We start from the raw sequence: 20317 nt of genomic DNA on the forward strand, positions 1-20317 counted from the left end.
CTCACTCTCTCAAAATAAATAAACATGAAAAGAAATTGTTAAAAAAAAAAATCACCATATCTGCTTTATAAAGCTTTTTAAAACCAAAAGATAAAACTTTTTAAAACCTAAGAATAACAGTCTTCATAGTTAGCAAATTCTCTGCTTGGTAGACTATGTAAGATAATTCAGTAATCTACTTTGAGAAATAAAAGAAAAATTCCTTAAGCTGACCTAATAAAATAATAGGTCTAAATCCATACCTCAGAGTTTGAACCACCATCATAGGCACTGGTCGCCAGTCGAGCCAAGTTACAGAGATGCTGAAACAGGTTTAACCCAGTCATGCTAATTGTTTCAGGTTTTAGCTGGGGCATCTAAAAAAAAAATTTTAAGCTAATTTAGTGTGATGATTAATGCATTTTATTGAATTTAGATTAACAAATTTAACAAAGTTAATTTTATTGAAACCACTGAAGAAGAAAATGTATCCGCTCAAATTTTTAGTGCTGATTTAAAAAATTAAAATAGATACTAATTTAATGAAAATTTTATTCAGGTCATAATTGAAACCTAATATCTGTTTCAATTTTTAAGATATACCTATAACTAGCTCCAAATCAGAGGGCATGAATAAAACATTTTATCACTTATTGTATATCTATCCTATATACATTCATTAGATGTGTAGCTACATGTACAGTTTGTGTATAGGTCAGGGACTGAAATGAAGACACCCAAAGGTCATGTGTAGCTTTGTAGTAGATCTATTAAGTGATTTAGTTTATACGTACCAAAACTCATTCATATATATTCAATTCTACCACAGAAGTAATGTGAGATTCTGCAGTCTATGTAATCTCAAAAATAAATATAAAATAAAGTCTAGTGCTTTATTATCATCAATGTTTCAAAATTAAAATGGAAATTTATTACCTGAAACAACTGTGGCATCTGATAAAAAAGAACAAAAACTGGATAGAAAAATATCTTTAATAACGTGACATGACAGTGCTTCCTAAAAATGACTTTCTAGGAATCTACAAAAAATCTGGAGATTGGCTTGTATCTCCCATAGGATTGGCTAAAACCACAGCCATTTAACTAAGGAAGATTCAGAGAATACAGCTCTTACTCATATTCATATCAATATAAAGACTATAGAGGATAAAATTAAAGTAAAGCCTAAGTGGCAAAATTATGTAAGGACTGCTGAAAAACAGTACATGTCTATTTTAAAAATTTGTGTCACAAGAGGAAAAAATGAACATTACAGAATTTGTATTTCAAGAGATAAAAAGGAAATGTGGAAAAAGAACATAAACAATAAAACTGTCAAGAAATAAAATTACCTTCTCCAGGAAAAGATGTTTGTAGGTTTCCATTCCCATGGCATGTTGATCTTTACTTCGAACTTGATTTAAAAACCAATGAAGTGCATCATCATAACACTCAGAATCTTCTACTAAACAATGCCATAAAATGTCGACTTGCTCTAAACTTAACCCTAGATAAAAATTACAAATTTTGAATCATGGTACATACAATGTTTTAGTCCTAATTCAATGTACTAGAAGCACCACTATATGCAAAAATATCAAGGAGATATTTTATAGCATTTTATAAAAATTATCTTACAAGAGATTTCACACAATTTATACTTTCAAAAGGCAAAATATAAGTAATACGGACATACCACTGTATTACAATAAACATGATTAAGGTGAGGTAATCCTCAAAGTTGAGGAGTCAGTTCTAAGGTTTAAGGGTTAACAGTGCACACACATCACGTTTAAAGATCATTCTGTGCACATAGAAGAGAAACAATAAATATCAATGAGCATTATTTTTGGAAATGATGGGGGAAAAAAGGATCTGTATGATGAATACAGCAAAATGTAATTGACTGCTTAAAAAAGAAAACAGCAACATGTCAGGGTATTCAATTAGCTGGGAAGCCAATGCAATGAAATGAAATCTGTGTGGTACTTTGACCCAAGTATTAAATGATTCCAAAGTCTGGCAGGAAGAAGGCAAAAGAAAGGGTCAGAACCAAAAAGAAGGTATTATAAGCAATCACAAATATGAATGTGGATAAAGGAGAAAATCTGAAAGGGTAGAATAAAAGCATCACAGGGATTTTTAAAGTATATCATAAAGGGTCCAAAGCCTGGGTTGCTCCCGAATCAGAAAGGATGGCAAAATACGGTACAATCATAAGAAACCTCTTTCTTGGAAAAAGTAGATGAGATCCAGAATAGAAAAAAAAGGCTTCAGAAAATATTTACCTAGTAGCAGTATCAGTCTACAGAATCTGATCAGAAAATAGGTATCTATCAGTTTCTCACATAACCATACAGGTTGAAGAATTTATACCCCTGGGAGACAATATTAAAAAATAACAACAAAAAATCCAGAACCAACTTTAGTATCTAATTTAAAATACATTCAATAATTAAGAAGAAAAGAGTTGTAAAAAAAAAAACCAAAAAACAGAAAAACAGTATCCAGGTTAATTACAGTAAACTATATGATAAAACAGAAGTGTATTCATAAATGACTGAAATCACCAATTCACATTCAATAGGCAATGCATAAGACTTTACTAAATTTTTTTAAGAAAGTAGATATTGGTATATTAAATCAGTATTCACTCACTGAATATAACTTTGGAATAACTATATCATCCCTGAAAGGAACTGTGCCAATAAGAGAAGAACAATTAATCATATGGGAGAACTGAAGTCTTCGCTTTGATTCTACCTCAACAGTAACTGTTTTAAGACTATACACAAAGAATCTACACCATGCTCCCTGAGATGGCAACAGCAAAATAAATAATTCATTATTCAAATACTGATAAGAGTAGTGAATGGCTTCCAGTGAGAATCTATACTAAATAAACATGAAACTTAAAGGTCATATGAAATTATTTTTGCGGACAGTATCTGTCTTGGTCTGACTTATCCGTGTATAAGATTGGTTTTTTTATATTTTACATTATTTATTTCTTGTATATCGTCAGTCATAATGGGTATGATAAAAAACCTAACAATATGAAACAAAAGCTTCCTATCAAAAACAGGTGTCTTCATTTTATAATCTTGTGGTATCACTTTCGTGGCATTTGTTACAAAGAGCTTAACTTGAAGAAATTAAACAGTAAAATAAGCAGTGTATCTCAAGCATAGATGTGGACATTAAGAGAGCCATAATGACACCTCACAGCTAGCAAAACACTTTGTAACAGTTTGACTATATTAACCATAGCTAAAGAAAGGGAATGTCCTAACCCAAGTCTGGGTTGGTTTGGGTTGACATGGACGCACAGAAAGAGTGTGAACGGTGAAAAATAACACAATCTGTCTAGCAAGAGAAAACGAGCTCTGGCCAAAATAAATCAAGCTTCCTCTTCTCTTCTGAGAACATTTAGCATGTGGATTTAGATATGATCCACACCCTGAATTTACCAGGCTAATTTTTAAGATTAATTTTTAATGAAATTGAATTTGAGATTAATCTAAGTAAAAGGAAGGTCTTCTAAATGTCTCTATCACCCATGAAGCCAAGCAAATTTGGGTAAGATTACCTCTAATAATAATACATAGACAGTGGTTGTTTCTAACGAGAGTGAAAGAAGGATTCTACAATTAAAAGAAATAAAAATACAGGTACTCCTAAACACAGTATCTTCTCCCTACCCTAAATATCTTGTTCTTGAGATGAGTTGTTTATCCACTGAGAAACTGGCATTTTCAGAGACTGAAGCAAAAATGTGTCAGGGTCACGCTCATATTGCCATACATACTGAGGACATTTGGTATTAAGAATATGAATTAATATTAATTAATCACTACAGAAATCTAAAGGCATGAGCACATTTAACTCGACTCTTCCAAGAGTCAATACAGACCTAAAAACTGATTAAAAGACTGATTAAAAGACTGATTAAAAAGCTTACTGAAATGATCAGGTGATCCCAGAGTTGAAAACACACAAGTCAAGAACTGAAGTCGAACTTGAACTTCGGCACTATGGCTGTACCTATATTTAAAAAGTCATTAAAATAATTAACTGAAAGATCCTACTTCTTAATTATTTTTAAAGATTTAATGGCCCTAATCTTAAATTATACCGAAGAAGTAAAATTCCACTTTTGTATCATAATTATTAAATATTTTAGTTACACTTGACCCTTGAACAACATGGGGTTTCGGGGTGCCAAACCCCATGCAGGTAAAAATCTGTATGTAACTTTTGACTTCCCAAAAACTTAAATGCTAATACCTTACTGGTAATCAGAAGCCTTGCTGGTAACATACACAGTTGATCAACACATAGTTTGTATGTTATGTATGTATTATTATATACTATATTCTTACAATAAAATTAGCTAGAAAAAAATGTTACTATGAAAACTGTGAGAAAATACACATACAGTACTATATTCATCAAAAAAAAATCTGCATGTAAGTGGACACATGCAGTTAAAACCCGTGTTGTTCAAAGGTCAACTGTATATAACTTTGGTTATACAAAAAAAAGTCATAAAGCCAAATGGTATGTTTGAGATTTATGTTATTTAATAAATTATAAAAATCTGCAAACATTAGAAAACATACTTTTAAATTAGCTGAGAAAGTTTGTAAGAATGTAACAGTGGAACAAAAGAAATACGCCATTTTGAAATTATGCAATATGCACATAGATTAGAATATTTAAATAAAAAACTGCATCTCCATCTAAAAATTGCATGTTTCATTATCACTGTCCCGCCAGTGATAACACTATATTCCTTAAACAAGAAATGCTTAACGAATATCAGTTCCATAAATCCAGTTCATAAAGAATGCAGCTAATACAAAATTGGCATTTTTGAATGTTACCTCAAATCTAAATGATTATAATTCATGTGCACAAAATCAATGGTTAATGTAAGAATTGGAGGCTTGTTAAGTTGGTGATTTCACACGGTTCTCTGGGAATTCAGTTTGTAAGCATACGCAAAGAAACAGTATTTTAAGAAGCAAATGTTGGTCTGTGAGGGAGGAAGGGTGGGTAGAAGATGCTTCTGAAGCAGTAGTCAGGGGCCAGACTGTGGCCAGCCTGAAATATCAAACAGAAGAATGTGGTATTATCCTGGATGGAAAAGGAGGTCGCAGAAGGGTGTTGGAGGGGAGAGAGGACTGACATCAGGTTTGCATTTTAGGATTCCTTTACCAACCCTGAGAACTGTGGTAATACAATGCTCTAATTCCCACAGGCATCTGAGCACCCAATCAATGAAACTAAATCAATCATGAGGGGATTTATTTACTTATTTATAAATAAACTTATTTATTTATAAATTTATATCCAAGTTAGCATATAGTATAGTAACGATTTCGGGAGTAGATTCCGATGATTCATCCCCTATACATAATACCCAGTGCTCATCCCAACAACTGTCTTCCTTAATGTGCCTTACCCATTTAGCCCATCCCCCCAAATCAATCATGAGTTCTTCTCTCTCTGTTACAAATCAAAGGCTGGTTGTGGATGAACTGTCCAAACTGCTTTGCCAACAAACAGCAGCAACCAGTCTGAGCCCTGATCTATATCACAGGTTACAGAGAGTCAAAGAGCTTAAATCAATTTCCTATCACCTTCAAGCAAGTGCAAAATTTTAAAAGCTTCCCAAATTAGCTGGTTTCAAAATATCCTACATTCACTGTTCAAGTTTAAAGTTAAGGTTTTCTAAGGTTTAAAGATTAAGTTTGGTGGATATACCTTTGCTGTTCCTTACTGTCCCATGTTAATGTTGGCAAAGAAAAGATCAACTTTTGTGTCATTATTGTCGCAGTGCCCTTTGTAGAGATGAAAGTACATGTGGCAAGATGGCTGGGTGGGGAGGAGGGAATACAGTAAGCAACTCACAGACGAGAATGCCATCCAGATAAAATTCAAGAACAGCTCATAACAGCTCTCAACCTTCTACTAAAAAGGACAGATTTGATAGCAGAAGGCTTGGAGTACAGGTTCAAATTCGAGTTGTATCATCCATCAGTTCTGTGATTTTAAGTAAGTTACCATACTTCTCTGAGCCTGAGTCTGGGGGGGCACAGGTCACAGACATAAAGGGGAAATGAAGTCTTGTCCTGTACAAAGTGCTTTCATTTCCTGAATACTTCCTTCTTCTATACATACAACTCAGAGTAACGGACCCAGAACCCTAGAAGGCATGGACCCAGTCCCTTTGTCCTCTCTTCTTCAGGTTCCATAGTAGAGCCACTGGCTCCACACTTCAAAGGACTCTGTCTGCTCTGTCAGGGTCTCACTGGCTACTGATATCGCCAGCAGGAAATTTCTTGAGATGCAAAACAAAGATAGTATTAATACAGAAATCTTCTCATGGGCATGTCCATGGCTTCTGACATTACAGGAAATATAGGACAAAAGTAATCTCCCTAACGGCATGAAACTTTAACAGCAAACTAATACCTTAAAAAAAAATTGTAGCCTCAATATTGATGCAGATAGATTTTCTCGAGAGGCCACTGGATTTGAGAAATATGTAACATGTCTATTTGGGAAAGCTTTCATACCACAAGAATCTTTTCATCCTAGGTGACCATCTTAGAACTTGCCTACTAAAATTCCTACTGAACAATTAAAAAATAATGGGCCACAAACTCAAGAGGTCAGTATGCTTTAACAAAGGGTAGCAAATGTACAACTCTGTTCTACAGCCTGATGGAACCAGGGAGTTCTATCAAAACAGGCCAGACAACATCTCTCTATGGTTTTATTCTCCTTAAGATGTCAGGCAACAAGGCAGACTGGAGGATTGGAAGGATACTGTGTACCCTAAGTATAAAACTCATCTCCAGAGAGCACCACTCCACTATTTACCTTTTTCACCACAAAAGCAATGCTTATATGATGATCTACCTATCACTCCACTAACAAAGTGAGCAACTTCCCTGTACACAATGCTATGAACTATCAAGACTTAGACCTGTGTTTATTTTTTGGCACTTTATGTTGGACCTTGTCTTTCTGAAGATGATTCACCTATGTCTTGTCTTCCACACGCCTTTCTTAAGCCTCCCATCCCTGCTCTTCAAGCCCACAGGCTTATAGCTGTGGTGAAAGTTCTTTTGTAACTTAGCATTTTTCTACTGACAAGTAACTTGAATTCTGTCTCCTAAAGATGCTCAAGATGTGGGTCATGTGTGGTTTTATTTCTGCTTCTTGTTGTTGTTGTGGTTTTTACAGATCTATGGAGATGCTCAGATTCAGGAAACCATGATTATCTTCAACCTCTGCTTCAAGAAGAATTAAAAGGAAGATACAGACTATGAAGAACACTTAGAATTTTAATAGCACTTAAAGACATGCATCTTGTGTAGAGATAACTTTGTAAACAAAGCTATAGAATAAATTTAAGGAGGTATTTCAGAAATAATGACAGGCTTATAGAATAGGATGTCTAAAAAAAAAAAAATCACTGAGTAATAAAACAGGAAACATTGGCTGAGTTTAGATTTTAGAGTGCCAAAAATACTAGGCTGAAGAAACTGGAAATTTATTTTTTATACGGTGAAGAATCTAGATGAGGGTAAAGGGCAAGTTTGTTGTCTGTTTTATACCATAGTTTGTTTTAGTCAGGTAACTATACTTTATAGATAACCTATGTGCCAGGTGCAACTTACTAAATTATTTTATTTAATTCTTAAAAAAACTCATGAGGGGGGCGCCTGGGTGGCGCAGTCGGTTAAGCGTCCGACTTCAGCCAGGTCACGATCTCGCGGTCTGTGAGTTCGAGCCCCGCGTCGGGCTCTGGGCTGATGGCTCAGAGCCTGGAGCCTGTTTCCGATTCTGTGTCTCCCTCTCTCTCTGCCCTTCCCCCGTTCATGCTCTGTCTCTCTCTGTCCCAAAAATAAATAAACGTTGAAAAAAAATTAAAAAAAAAAAAAAAACTCATGAGGTAAATAATTAAGAGTCTATTAGGGAGGGAACTAATCAAAATAATGTCAAGCCCAGGTACTTTCTTCCAGTACTGTATTACATTCCTAATAAAAAAAAGGATAAGGAATTAATGAGCACAGGGGAGAATGAGGCAAGAAGCCTGATCCAGAAGCCTGATCCAGAGGTTGGAAAATAGGCCTGGAACAGTGTCTGTGGGAATGTCAACTTGTGAAAAGACACGGGATATATTTTAGCACTAAGATAACTAGACAATGACGACATTTATAATGCAGAACTCAAGAATATTAGAGAAAGCAGACTATTCCAGTATTTATAAAATGTATTTATAAAATGAATTATAACCTTGGTGCCACTATTTATAAAATGTGTGACCTTGGGCAAGTTACTTATCATCTCATAGCTTAAATGTTCTCATTTTTAAAATGAGTCTGCCTACCTCAAATGCGTTGTTGCATATCGTGAAGTTAATACTTAAATGGTATCTGGTACATAGTAAACATCAATGAACACTGCTATTTTTATCATCATCATCTCTCATGTTTGGAAATGACAGAGCAACACGAACAACAACAAAAAAGGCCCCAAAGTCTCCAAGTGTCAGGTGACTGAGAGGATGGTGGGACTCTAAAGGACATAGTAAAATCTGGAGACAGAATGGATTTATGGGGAAAAATAATTCAATTTTGGAGGTAAGTATGCCTTAAAGGTGAATGACTTTTCTGAACAGTCTGCTCAGTTTTCATCTATGTGGAAGTCTTCTACATCAATATTTTCTCAATAAATACTAAGGCTAGCTGATATTGACATTAAACTGGTTTTCTCAACTTAGCCATCAATCTCCACCAATTGACTAATAAGCAGAAACCTTCTGAATTTTACGTTTCCTTCTCGGCAGACATGTCCCTGTAAGAAGCTTTAAATACCATTATACCACTGAACCATTTCTACCAATTCTTATCCAAAGTCACATAATGATGAAATATTTTAAAATTTCAGCATCAATGCCCTAATATAGTAACACAAGGATATTGCTGATGGCGGGGGAGGGGGGCAGGGAGTTAATTTTTAATTCCTGAAAACAATGACTTTGAACAGAACTAAACAGTGAAGGTTAATCAACCCCCAAAAGTTATACAACCTACATGTCCCTAAGGGTAAAAATTATAAAAATAACGTTATAAAATTCTCCAACTAAAACAAAAAAGAGCCTTTCTTTCTCTTAAAATTTTTACAACTAAAATTTTCATCACATTTATTTACTATATGAAAGAAAAGGAATAAAAGTACTGGGACATTATCTTTCAGAGAAAAGACAATCAGTATTTAAACATAACTAACCTAGTTAAATACTTACAGCGCATGTTTTTGTCTTCCTTCTCTTACAGCTTGAATATAGTATACCAAATTATCAAAGAAAAGCTTCATCATGTTCAGTTCTTTTTCTGCCCACCTGTCCCAAATGAAAGCAAAAGTAATTTTAAAGGCATAGGGGAAGAGAATAAATCTATTCTAGGAAAAGAAAAAAATACAGATCTAAAAATTCTTCTAATTACCAAAAATTTACAGGTTCTATTTATATTTAAACTGTGAAAGATACAAAGCAATAGGTCTTAATTTTTATGAATTTAAAATGTCATTATTGTTTGTTAATCTCAAAATATTCAATCTCTATGAAGAGGATAAAATGTCTGACAAGTGTTAATTATAAATGACTAATGTGAGTTAATATTAAAAAATAGTAGGATTCAGTCCATACAAGAATGGACTATGTGCCTTGGTCATTATTTAGAATTTAGCAGAATGCCTGGCACAGAGTACACATACAACATAACCTTACTAAGTCACTTGATTTTTCTTTTTGTTATTGTGGAGTATTTGTTAAAAAAAAAAAAAATCAGGTATTAAACTCCAAAATAACCTACAAACACTAGAATAAAAAAAGAAAAGTGATAAATACAATCACAGATCCCAGGGTCCACAGCATCCATAACTAACAGAATATATTTCACATAATACTACCAATGTATCTGCTAAAATGTACGGAAGTATTAAAATTCCAAAACTTCTGATACAATTTACATATTTTTGCCATAGCCCTCTTTTCAAAATAAGTTAACTCTCGCCTTTACAATCCCTTGATGAAGGTGAAGTTAACACAGAAAACATCCAGTAAGCCTCAGGTTTGAAACCAGTTCCAATACACTTGAGCATGTTTTGGGCAAGTAACCTAAGCTTTTGAAGTCTGTTTGCTGGTTACCTGAAGATTTACTAAGTGGATAAGGAATAACAATTTCCAACTGTAAAATATGGGCCATAAGAATTTAAGAGATAATATATACCAAATGTTGAGTGCTGCTGCACATAAATTCACAGGACTTTTTTTGTTATTATTGCTGCCAACTAACCCCAGGAGCTCAGAGTTCTTTTAAGTGACCCACTGAAGATGTAGGATCCAGTCTTCAGGAGGGAAACCCTATGAAATGCCATCAACTGAGCTTATTTATATTTAATTTAAGGACTAGGCTAAAAGGTTAACTCTATACACTTAGGTTCAGGTACCTGTTAAGTAACTGACCATACAAAGTTTCCCACTTCTATAAGATGTAATTCTTTGTTATTCCTTAATATAAATCTCCTCAAATGACATCTCAAATATGTCACCAACTTACCCAGGTTAGCTACAAGTAAAATCCCTTTTAATACATCAGAATTCTATCATTCAACCATTTAAAAACTATTTGAAGAGTCAATGAAACTAGATTCACATTCTTCTTATACTTAAAGTATGCTAAATGCTTTTCCCTATGCCTCTGTTAAGTATTTGAAAGACCTTCCATACACTTACAAATTAAATTGTCACTAGAGTCATACTATAATTGTCACTAGAGTCATATAATATTTGAAAGACCTTCCCTACACTTACAAATTAAATTGTCACTAGAGTCATACTATAATATTAACTAAAAGCAGAGGATTTTTTTTTTTTAATAGAGGTTCAGGTTAAATAGGTCTCATTTAAAAGAGCAAAAAACAGCAAGGGCTTTGAGGGCTTCATCCTATTTAGAACTACCGTGAAGTCTTGAGAATTTTTCTAAATGATATTCACTTTGAAAGCAAACAAGTGCTGTTAACAGCTAATCTTAGATGTGAGAAGGAATTAGGTAAAAAGTTATCTTATTTGACCTCAAAAATGAATCCCTCAATAGATTTTTCCTAAAATCTAAATGTCCCTGAAATCTCTCCTAAAGTCTATTTTGAATAAAGCAAATAAACACATTCTTACAGATTAATGAAATTCCTGTTAGCCAACTTTCTCAAGAATATTACCAAAGCTTGGATTAATTTCACATCAAACTACTTACCCTTGAAAACATTCTTTAACATTCATTAATCCTAAATTCTCTGGAAATGTTAAAGAGTAACAGGGTGGTGTCGAAATTATCCCTAACATGATGCAATGTCTATAATCAATTCCTAGTAATGAGAAAAATAAAAGGCACGCTATGTTGTTTATTTTAGTGTGTCTCTTGTTTCAGGAGTCCTTTGGCAGATATACTACAAAACTTCACCCTAAAATTAGAGCATTACTTGCTACATGATTTTTCTTAAACTACAAAGAAAACAAAAGTCAGATTTTCTTCCTGATAGTAATAAAATATCCATGGGACTTTGATGACTATGATAATCAAACAAATTTTAAATGAATACTTTTGTTTCTTTTATTTACTTACATTGTAATCCAATGTGTATCATAACTGCTTCCAAACTGCTGAAAAGTACCAAACAACTTTGGAAGAAGACGAAGTGAAATTACTACTGATCTGAAACAGCAAAAACAGGTATTTATAGAATAAAACAATTTTAGATACTATTGCTAATTCTAGCTTTTTACATAAATTCAGCTATTAAAAATCTTAAATACAAAAGGACTTTAATGAACTTTACATTATAACTATATTTCTTATATAACACTGAAAATTTTTTCCTTAAAGTTTAAATTTATTTTATACAGTACGGCAAGAAACCCATTTTAAAATCCCAATCTAAGATAAAGTAAAATACACTATAAATACCTGAGCAGAAAAACAAATGAAGAGCATTTAAAAATAAAGAATACTTTCATGAACCAAAAAAAAAAAAAATTAAGAAGTCATGGGTACTTCTGAGAACTTAATCAAGGAAAATAGGGACAAGCAGAGTAAGCAAGTTACCTAGAACAGGGCTTCTCAAAATTTAATGTGCGCTGATTCACCTGGAATTTTGTTAAAATGCAAATTCTAATTGGCAGGTCTGAGGTAAGAAATTCTGCATTTCCTTTTTTTAAAATTTATTTTTACTTTTTTGTTACATTTATTTATTTTTGAGAGACAGAGCACAAGTCAGGGAGGGGCAGAGAAAGAAGGAGACAGATAATCCAAAGCAGGCTCCAGGCTTGAGCTGTCAGCACAGCCTGATGTGGGGATCAAACCCAACAACCGTGAGATCATGACCTGAGCCAAAGTCGGACGCTCAGCTTACTGAGTCACCTAGGCACCCCGGAAATTCTGCACTTCTAACCTCCCAAGTGATACTCAAACTGGTTTGTGAACCACATTCTGAGCAGCAATAATATAGAGAACATTTTTTAAACTATGCAAATTATCCTTTTCTCCTTAATTCTCACTTAGTATGATCTGCACCCAAGTTGAAAATCACTGCATTATGAGCCATGTTAACAATGGAAACAAACCATATACCTCAAGTATGAAGGAGCAAAAAACGGATTATGAAATCGCTCTACAACTTTAAGTAGATCTGAGAGTGTTTATCTTCTGAAAGAAAGGGGTACAGGGAAGATGGAGATGCACACATCCCAGAAGTCTCAATAGGCAAGGAGGTCGGCTGCATGAGCCTTAAAAGAAGGACAAACTCCAATGATATAGTGAATTTTTTTTAAGGCTTATCTTACTTCATGAAAAAAATTTTAAAAAGAGCAAAGTATGCCATATAAGTTAAGTTCCCCAAAATGCCTACTCTTTTTGAGAAGAGTACCAAGAAAATCAGAGTGTAGGGCTGCACTTCAGAATGGAAGAGAAACATGGTAAATACCAAGTAGGAGAAATCAGAAAAGAAAACTTCCTGTTTCTTTTTTTTTTTTTTTTTTTTCCAAATTAGTTTTTGTTTTAAGTAGGCTCCATGAACCAACATGGGGCTTGAACTCACAACCTGGCTCTACGACTCACAACCTGGATCACGACTCTGGCTCTACCAACAGAGCCAGCCAGACACCCCAAACACTTCTTGTTTCTGAATAAAACCCAAAATTGGAGAAATGCATTATATTTTTGCATTACATTGGGAGTACAAAGCCATGTGTGATCTGACCCATTTTCTTATCAGTCTAACGGAATTTCCTTCCAATTTTCCTCTTTATTATCCCTAGTGCAGAACTCCTTCCCTGGCTTTATTCAAGTTTCCTCAACTGTCAACAGAGGATGAACCCTGAACACTCTTCCACTGCCCAAGGAAACCTCTTTATTCCTTCCCAATTTTCTTTCATTCATCATCACCTAATGAATAATCCCTTATTTAATGTGTCTACCACTACTATGTGCTTGATGAGAGCAATGACTGTCTTATTCATTTAAAAACCCTGCATATGGTGCACAATGAATATAGATTATCTAAAATAATGATCTAGCAAAGAACTTAAAGGCAAGATTTTCAAGGAAGGAGGAAGAGCAAGTGTAAAATAATAATACAGTCATGAAGGATGAGGACAGAAAAAAAATACCAACAGATGACGAAAGAAACAGCATATTAATAGAATGTTAAAGGATCAAAACCACACTGGTACAGATTAAGGAGTACATAACTGAGTCATGGAGACAGTAAGTGACTAATATCCACTAAGTGTCAAGTAAATATTCTTTAAATATTTACAAACATTTAAATATTTAAGTGTGTTTTTTAACATTAAACTTTTTAATATTTTTCAACAAGCTGCACAATAATGATAATTGGAAAAGTGGACCATGGAGAATCAGGAGCAATCAATTTTAGATTTTTTATCTAAAAGCTCTTGACAAAATTTTAGAAACATTAAGATATAAAAAAATAGAATGAAAAGATACATATTAACTTGACCTGAGGTTTTATAAGCATAAAATCAGTAAGAGATATCACAAAGAAAAAAAATTTCAGTCTGATTACAGACTGAAAATTATTAACATAGCTACAAAATTTTCATCTAAAATCACAAAAGCAAATTTCAAAATTGTTTGCCCAGTGATTTTAACAATGGTTTTAAAATACAAAGAAACAAAATCTAGAAAGAGATATATCTTACTTTAAGAAGACATTGACAAGTCTTATAGTGTGCAATAGGTATATATTTTCTGAAAATCTGATTATTTCTTGCAGTCAATGGTGTTAAAGGTTTAGACTGTTTAAATTTACTTTCCAAATGTTCTACAATAAACATGTTTTCATTTCATGAAATGTAATGTTGCTTGACAATAATGCATAGGGAGCCAGGGGTTGAGTGGATACTGGTTTAGATGAGTGGATAATGGTATGGTTCATATAACTGAATAACCAAAAATAGGAATGCAGAAAAATAGGACAATTTACAAACTGTGAGTTATCAGGGAGAGATTACATTTTACAGGACTAAAACATTTCTTTAAAAGTTGATCAGGGTGCCTGGGTGACTCAGTCAGTGGAGTGTGTGACTTTCACTCAGGTCATGATCTTGTGGCTTGCATTGGGCTCTGTGCTGACAGTTCGGAGGCTGGAGCCTGCTGTGAATTCTTGGTCTCCCTCTTTCTCTACCCCTCCCTCACTCACGCTGTCTCTCTCAAAGACAAACATTAAAAAAATTTTTTTTTAATTTCCTAAGAACATAAAATACACACATTTAAAGCACTATTAATAGTTTCTAAGAAATGACCGAATCTGGATCAAATGATCTAAATGATCCCAAAATAATACTTTTTATTTAAACTGCTAAATTTAAAAGGAAAAAATGATATAAAGTGATTACAGACTGAAAATTATTAATAGCTACAAAATCAGGGAAGATAATTTGGTGATAATAATAATTTATATTTCAATGTTAAAAGTCACAAGATATACACCAACCTGTTCCAATTAAAATTATACTGTAGATTTTTTCCTGTAACAACTACATGTTAAACTGACTTATCAACTTTTTTGCCCAGTTTTGATTGGTGATATGCTTACAAAACTCAACATAAAAAAAAGGACTGTTATATTTAAACCTACATTTCACAATTTCTTCTAAGGGTGAAAATTTCAAATACCAAAACACAATCATAAGCAACAACGTGTTTAAGGATAAAATGGTTCAACGATCCAGAGTGACAAGATACTAATTTTAGACTTAATAAAAGATGTTTTACCCTAAAATGCCCTAGCTCTTTGCTTCAATCCAAGAGTTACTGCTGTTACCAGAAGCTTATTACTAGGTAACAGTATGATATTCCTGTAATTACCACCAATAAAATATTATGTTGCCTTAACAGAATGAACACGTTTGCTGATGTTATTCACAAAGTTATGTTTGAATGATTTTTTTCCTAATCCTGGACTACATGTTTTAAGAATGATGCATTCTAGGGGCGCCCAGGTGCCCCCGACTGGCTCAGTCGGTTGGGCAGCCAACTTCGGCTCAGGTCACGATCTCGCGGTCCGCGAGTTCGAGCCCCGCATCGGGCTCTGGGCTCACGGCTCAGAGCCCGGAGCCTGTTTCAGATTCTGTGTCTCCCTCTCTCTCTGCCCCTCCCCCATTCATGCTCTGTCTCTCTCTGTCTCAAAAATAAATAAAACGTTAAAAAAAAAAAAAAGACTGATGCATTCTACAAAATTCTTTTTCAGTCATTATAAATTATAGTATATACCAAAAGTTGACATGAAATGCTATATGGAATATAGTCTTTATAGAGGAGAAAACAAAAGTAGTATATAGTACCATCCATTTGTTAATTATACAAACCTTTATTTATTTATTTATTTATTTATTTATTTATTTATTTATTTTATTTTATTTTATTTTTAAATGTTTTTATTTATTTTTGAGACAGAGAGAGACAGAGCATGAGCGGGGAAGGGGCAGAGAGGGAGGGAGACACAGAATCCGAAGCAGGCTCCAGGCTCTGAGCTGTCAGCACAGAGCCCGACGTGGGGCTCAAACTCACAGACTGTGAAATCGTGACCTGAGCTGAAGTTGGACGCTTAACCGACTGAGCCACCCAGGCGCCCCTACAAACCTTTATTTATATAAACAGGGCCCCTGACACATGATCACTTTACTAAAGACATCTTTTGTACACAAAGGCAAAAGTTTTGAGCATATGTGGTAAAGTACATACACAGGATCAAGAATAGCATAGGAGACAGAATTCCAGTCTCAATTCAATTCTTGGGAGGACACAAATCTTCAGGGGGTGCCTAGGTACAGGAAATGCCTTCTAATAAACATAAAAAACCAAAGGGGCTGATTACAACCCAACCCCTAAATCCATCCTACTCAAAGGACAGCCTTGGAGACAAGCCTGAAAAGAAATGGACTTTTCGTTGTGGGAGCTACCATCTGCCTCACACTCTCACTTTATGAAAACATTCTGCAAAGCAGTCTACTGTGTGTTTCTGTAACTTTTAACTTCCTGCACTCTTGAAATGTTCTTCTGTGTCTTATAAAACAATCTGCCTGAGGCTAAATGTGCACAAAGCACACACATGCTGCATATCAGAGATTAGGCAAGGCATTTAAAAAAAGTGTTTACAACGGTTCCATATAAATGGTAGAATTATGGATGATTTATAGAAGGCTTTAATTTTCTTTTTCAGATCTCTATGCTTCCTGAGAATAGGCCCATATTACTGTTAAAAAAAAAAGCTAAGTTTATTTTTTTAATGTTTATTTAATGTTTTATAGTTGAGAGAGCGAGCGAGTGCACACATGCGGACAAGCAAGAATCCCAAGTAGGCTCCATGATGTCAGCGCAGGGCCCAATGCAAGGCTCAATCCCACAAACGACAAGATCACGACCTGAGCCAAAATCAAGAGTCAGACATTGAACCAACAAAGCCACCCAGGTGCCCCAAAAACTAGATTCATTTTATCAAATAAATTGGAATATGACCACAGAAAAGGAAAAACAAACAATGCTAATAGGTCTATAAACCATGTAAGGAACTGCAAAGAAAATATAATAGTACAGAGAAAATAAAAAGATAAAGCTTCCTTAAGTACATAAAAAACTGACATCACCAAGAAGTAGACTTCTGTGTTCTTTTGTCAAATGTCAGGAAAATGATAAATAAGGTTGCAGTGGCCCATTTGTTTCAACATAAGGAAGAGCTTTACCATTAATATTAGCATCCTTATGCAACACTCCTTTCTGATGGTAAACCCAGGGGTTAGATTTGAAAAAGAATTCTTATATTCTTTAGGGTTTCTATAATTCAGATGCCACTACTGACTATTTTGGACCAGGTAATCCTTTTGTTGTGGAGAGGCTGTTCTCTGCATTGATGGATATTTAGCAGCGTCCCTGGCCTGTAGTAATACATCCAATACCATTCATTAGTGTTAACGACCAAAAAATATCTTGGTTGATATTGTCAAGGGGTGGGGGGGGGGGATCACTCCCACTGAAAACCACTGGTTTATCAAGAAACCCAGACCAATGATGTACAAAAATTTTTCAACTTGCATAATAATGTTGGTAAGTTTAACTGGTATACACTGGATGTGGTGTGTATTTCCTATGCTAAAAAATGCCATTATGCTCTAAATATTATCACATATGACTGTCGTTCACTACAAAACTAGCATGATACAGCAACCATCTGAAGAGTCAAGTTTGAGGGCAAAATTAAATGCAACACAGTAATCATGTTTACAACATACTCAATAAAGCATTAATTAAGTAACTGTATCAGGATACAGGAAGTGAACAAAGGAAAAATGCTTTAATTTCAACTAATCTGGGAGTGGACAAATTAAAGCTTAATAAAAAATCCGATTGACTATTTTCCGTTTTACACACTTATTTTTCCTTCTGTCCCTTTTAAGTTTTCCTACTTTTAAAGGTGTGATGACTGTGGAAAAATAAGAAATCAAAAAACATAAGGAAGAAAAAAAGTACTCAATTCTCTCAAAATTAACCATTTTATAGTCTCACATATTGCTTGCAATCTTTTTTAACAGACAAGCCTGTAATTATATGCCTCTATATTGATATAATCTTAAAAAAAAATCTTTAAAGGTTGCATGATGTTTCATATTTCACACAGTCTTACTGAAGTATACATGGAAAAAGTGTATACCTAATGACTCAGAATAGGAGGTGAACATATCTGTATGATGAGCACCCTCATCAAGAAATAAATCATTACCAACATACATCTGGCTTTCATTGTGCCTCTGTTCTAGTCACTACATAACCCAATAGTAACCATTATCCTGACTACTAAATACAATCATTTTCCTGTTTTTAAACTTTACATAAATAGAGTAACAGTGATACACTCTCTTATATCTGGCTTATTACACTCAACATTGTATCTGTGAAGTTCATCCATACTATTTCATGCAGCTATAGTTCATTCAATGTTACTGCTATAATGTCATTCAACAAAGAGTCCACCATTTAGTTTTCCTTTCTATTCTTTTTTGACACTTGGATAGCTATATAAAGACTATTCAGTTATTTTGAATAATGCTACTATGAACTTTCTAAGTTTGTTTGTTTATTTATTTATTTTTGGGGTGGGGTGGGGGGGGGTGAGAGAGGCAGAGAGACAGAGGGATACAGAGGATCAGAAGTGGTCTCTGCACTGACAGCAAAGAGCCCGATGTGGGGCTTGAACTCACATACTGTGAGATCACGAACTGAGCCAAAGTTGGACACTTAACAGACTGAGCCACTCCAAGCACCCCAGCTATGAACATTCTTTTCTTTTTACTTTACTTTTTAAATCTTTATTTATTTTTGAGAGACAGAGTGTGAGCAGGGGAGGAGCAGAGAGAGAGACACACACAGAATCCGAAGCAGGCTCCAGACTCTGAGCTGTCAGCACAGAGCCCGACGTGGGGCTCAAACTCACAAACCGTGAGATTATGACCTGATCTGAAATCGGACGTTCAACCAACTGAGCCACCCAGGTGCCCCCGGACATTCTTGAATGTGCATTTTGGCAATCATCTGGATGTCTTTCTGTAAGGCACATACTTAGCAGTGGAACTGCTGGAATTAGCAGTGGAACTGCTGGGTCTTAGGGTATGCAGATGCACATATGGGAAATATAAACTGTCACAACCACTTAAAAAAACTGTTTACTGGTTTCACAAAGACGTCTAAAAGACAATTTACATTTTAAAATTAACTGCTATACTACCTACATAAATTAAAAAAAAATTAATCTAGCCATTAAAAGCATTCCTTTTAAAGAATTTATGTCAAGTGATGTAACTGATGTGCTAACAGAGGTCTATTTATTAAGTGGTTTCTTATACCTGCGTGAAGAAACTGTTCAAACTATATAACCGTTTAAAAGAAAAAGCAGAAACTGTCACACATACTTTTTCTAATTCAACTGAGTTTTAAAAAAAAGTTTATAGCATTTAAACTTTAAAGCTTATTAAAAAAAATAAAAAAAAATAAAGCTTATTAAAGCATTCAGTAAAATTAAATATTTGTATCAGGCTTAGGCAGAGTGTGCTGAAAACATTGTATGAATAGAACAGAATACAATACATTCAATTAGTAAGTGAATGCCCTATAATAGAGATGGCATTACCAAAGCAGTGTAAGAGAAAGGAAACCTGAAACTATACCAATGAAAAAGAACTGAAAATCAAAAGTTGCGGTAATCATCTTAGCCCAAGTAAGAAGTACATGGCAGAATTCAAACTAGAAAAAACCACCAGCCTAATTCTTTATGCATGACACAAGTCAAGACATAAAAGATCGACCAATATGGAAGAACAATGCCATTATCAAAATGTTTGCATTTCACTTAAGTTTAACTTCATTTATCTTATTTAGGTTGTTTTATACATGAAACAGTTCAAGAACATTTAACTGAAATTTGAAAACACAGCAGTCACCACTATGTTTCCAGAATCAAGAAGAAAGTATTGTTATTACTTTGTTTCTGTTGCAGGATATCTAATCAAGGGTGTCACAAGTGCCGAAAAAGAAGGTCTAATTTAAAAAAAAAAAAAAGAACCTTATGAGGTAAAAAATCTTCGAACCTAATAAGAAAACCACAATTACTTTAAAAAAAAAAAAAAAAAATTTTGGTTGGTAATGTTTCATTAAATGCTATGAGTCCAACATACCATAGTCAGTAAAGA

General features: G+C 34.2%; 1 protein-coding gene across 4 annotated transcripts in view; it reads right to left on the reverse strand.

Moving 5' to 3' along the window:
* The window catches only part of USP34 (ubiquitin specific peptidase 34), a 249863-nt gene that overhangs the window by 111032 nt on the left and 118514 nt on the right, over positions 1–20317 (reverse strand). For all 4 annotated transcript variants that reach the window (XM_045054250.1, XM_045054251.1, XM_045054249.1 and 1 more), the window contains 5 exons: positions 11682–11771; positions 9305–9400; positions 3941–4023; positions 1332–1486; positions 243–356 (listed from right to left, as the gene is read on the reverse strand). In XM_045054250.1, the coding sequence (XP_044910185.1) occupies positions 243–356; positions 1332–1486; positions 3941–4023; positions 9305–9400; positions 11682–11771 (538 nt within the window). The remainder of the gene's footprint in view (positions 1–242; positions 357–1331; positions 1487–3940; positions 4024–9304; positions 9401–11681; positions 11772–20317) is intronic.

Source organism: Felis catus, chromosome A3, assembly GCF_018350175.1.
Source record: "Felis catus isolate Fca126 chromosome A3, F.catus_Fca126_mat1.0, whole genome shotgun sequence".
In the NCBI taxonomy this organism is placed as follows: domain Eukaryota; kingdom Metazoa; phylum Chordata; class Mammalia; order Carnivora; family Felidae; genus Felis; species Felis catus.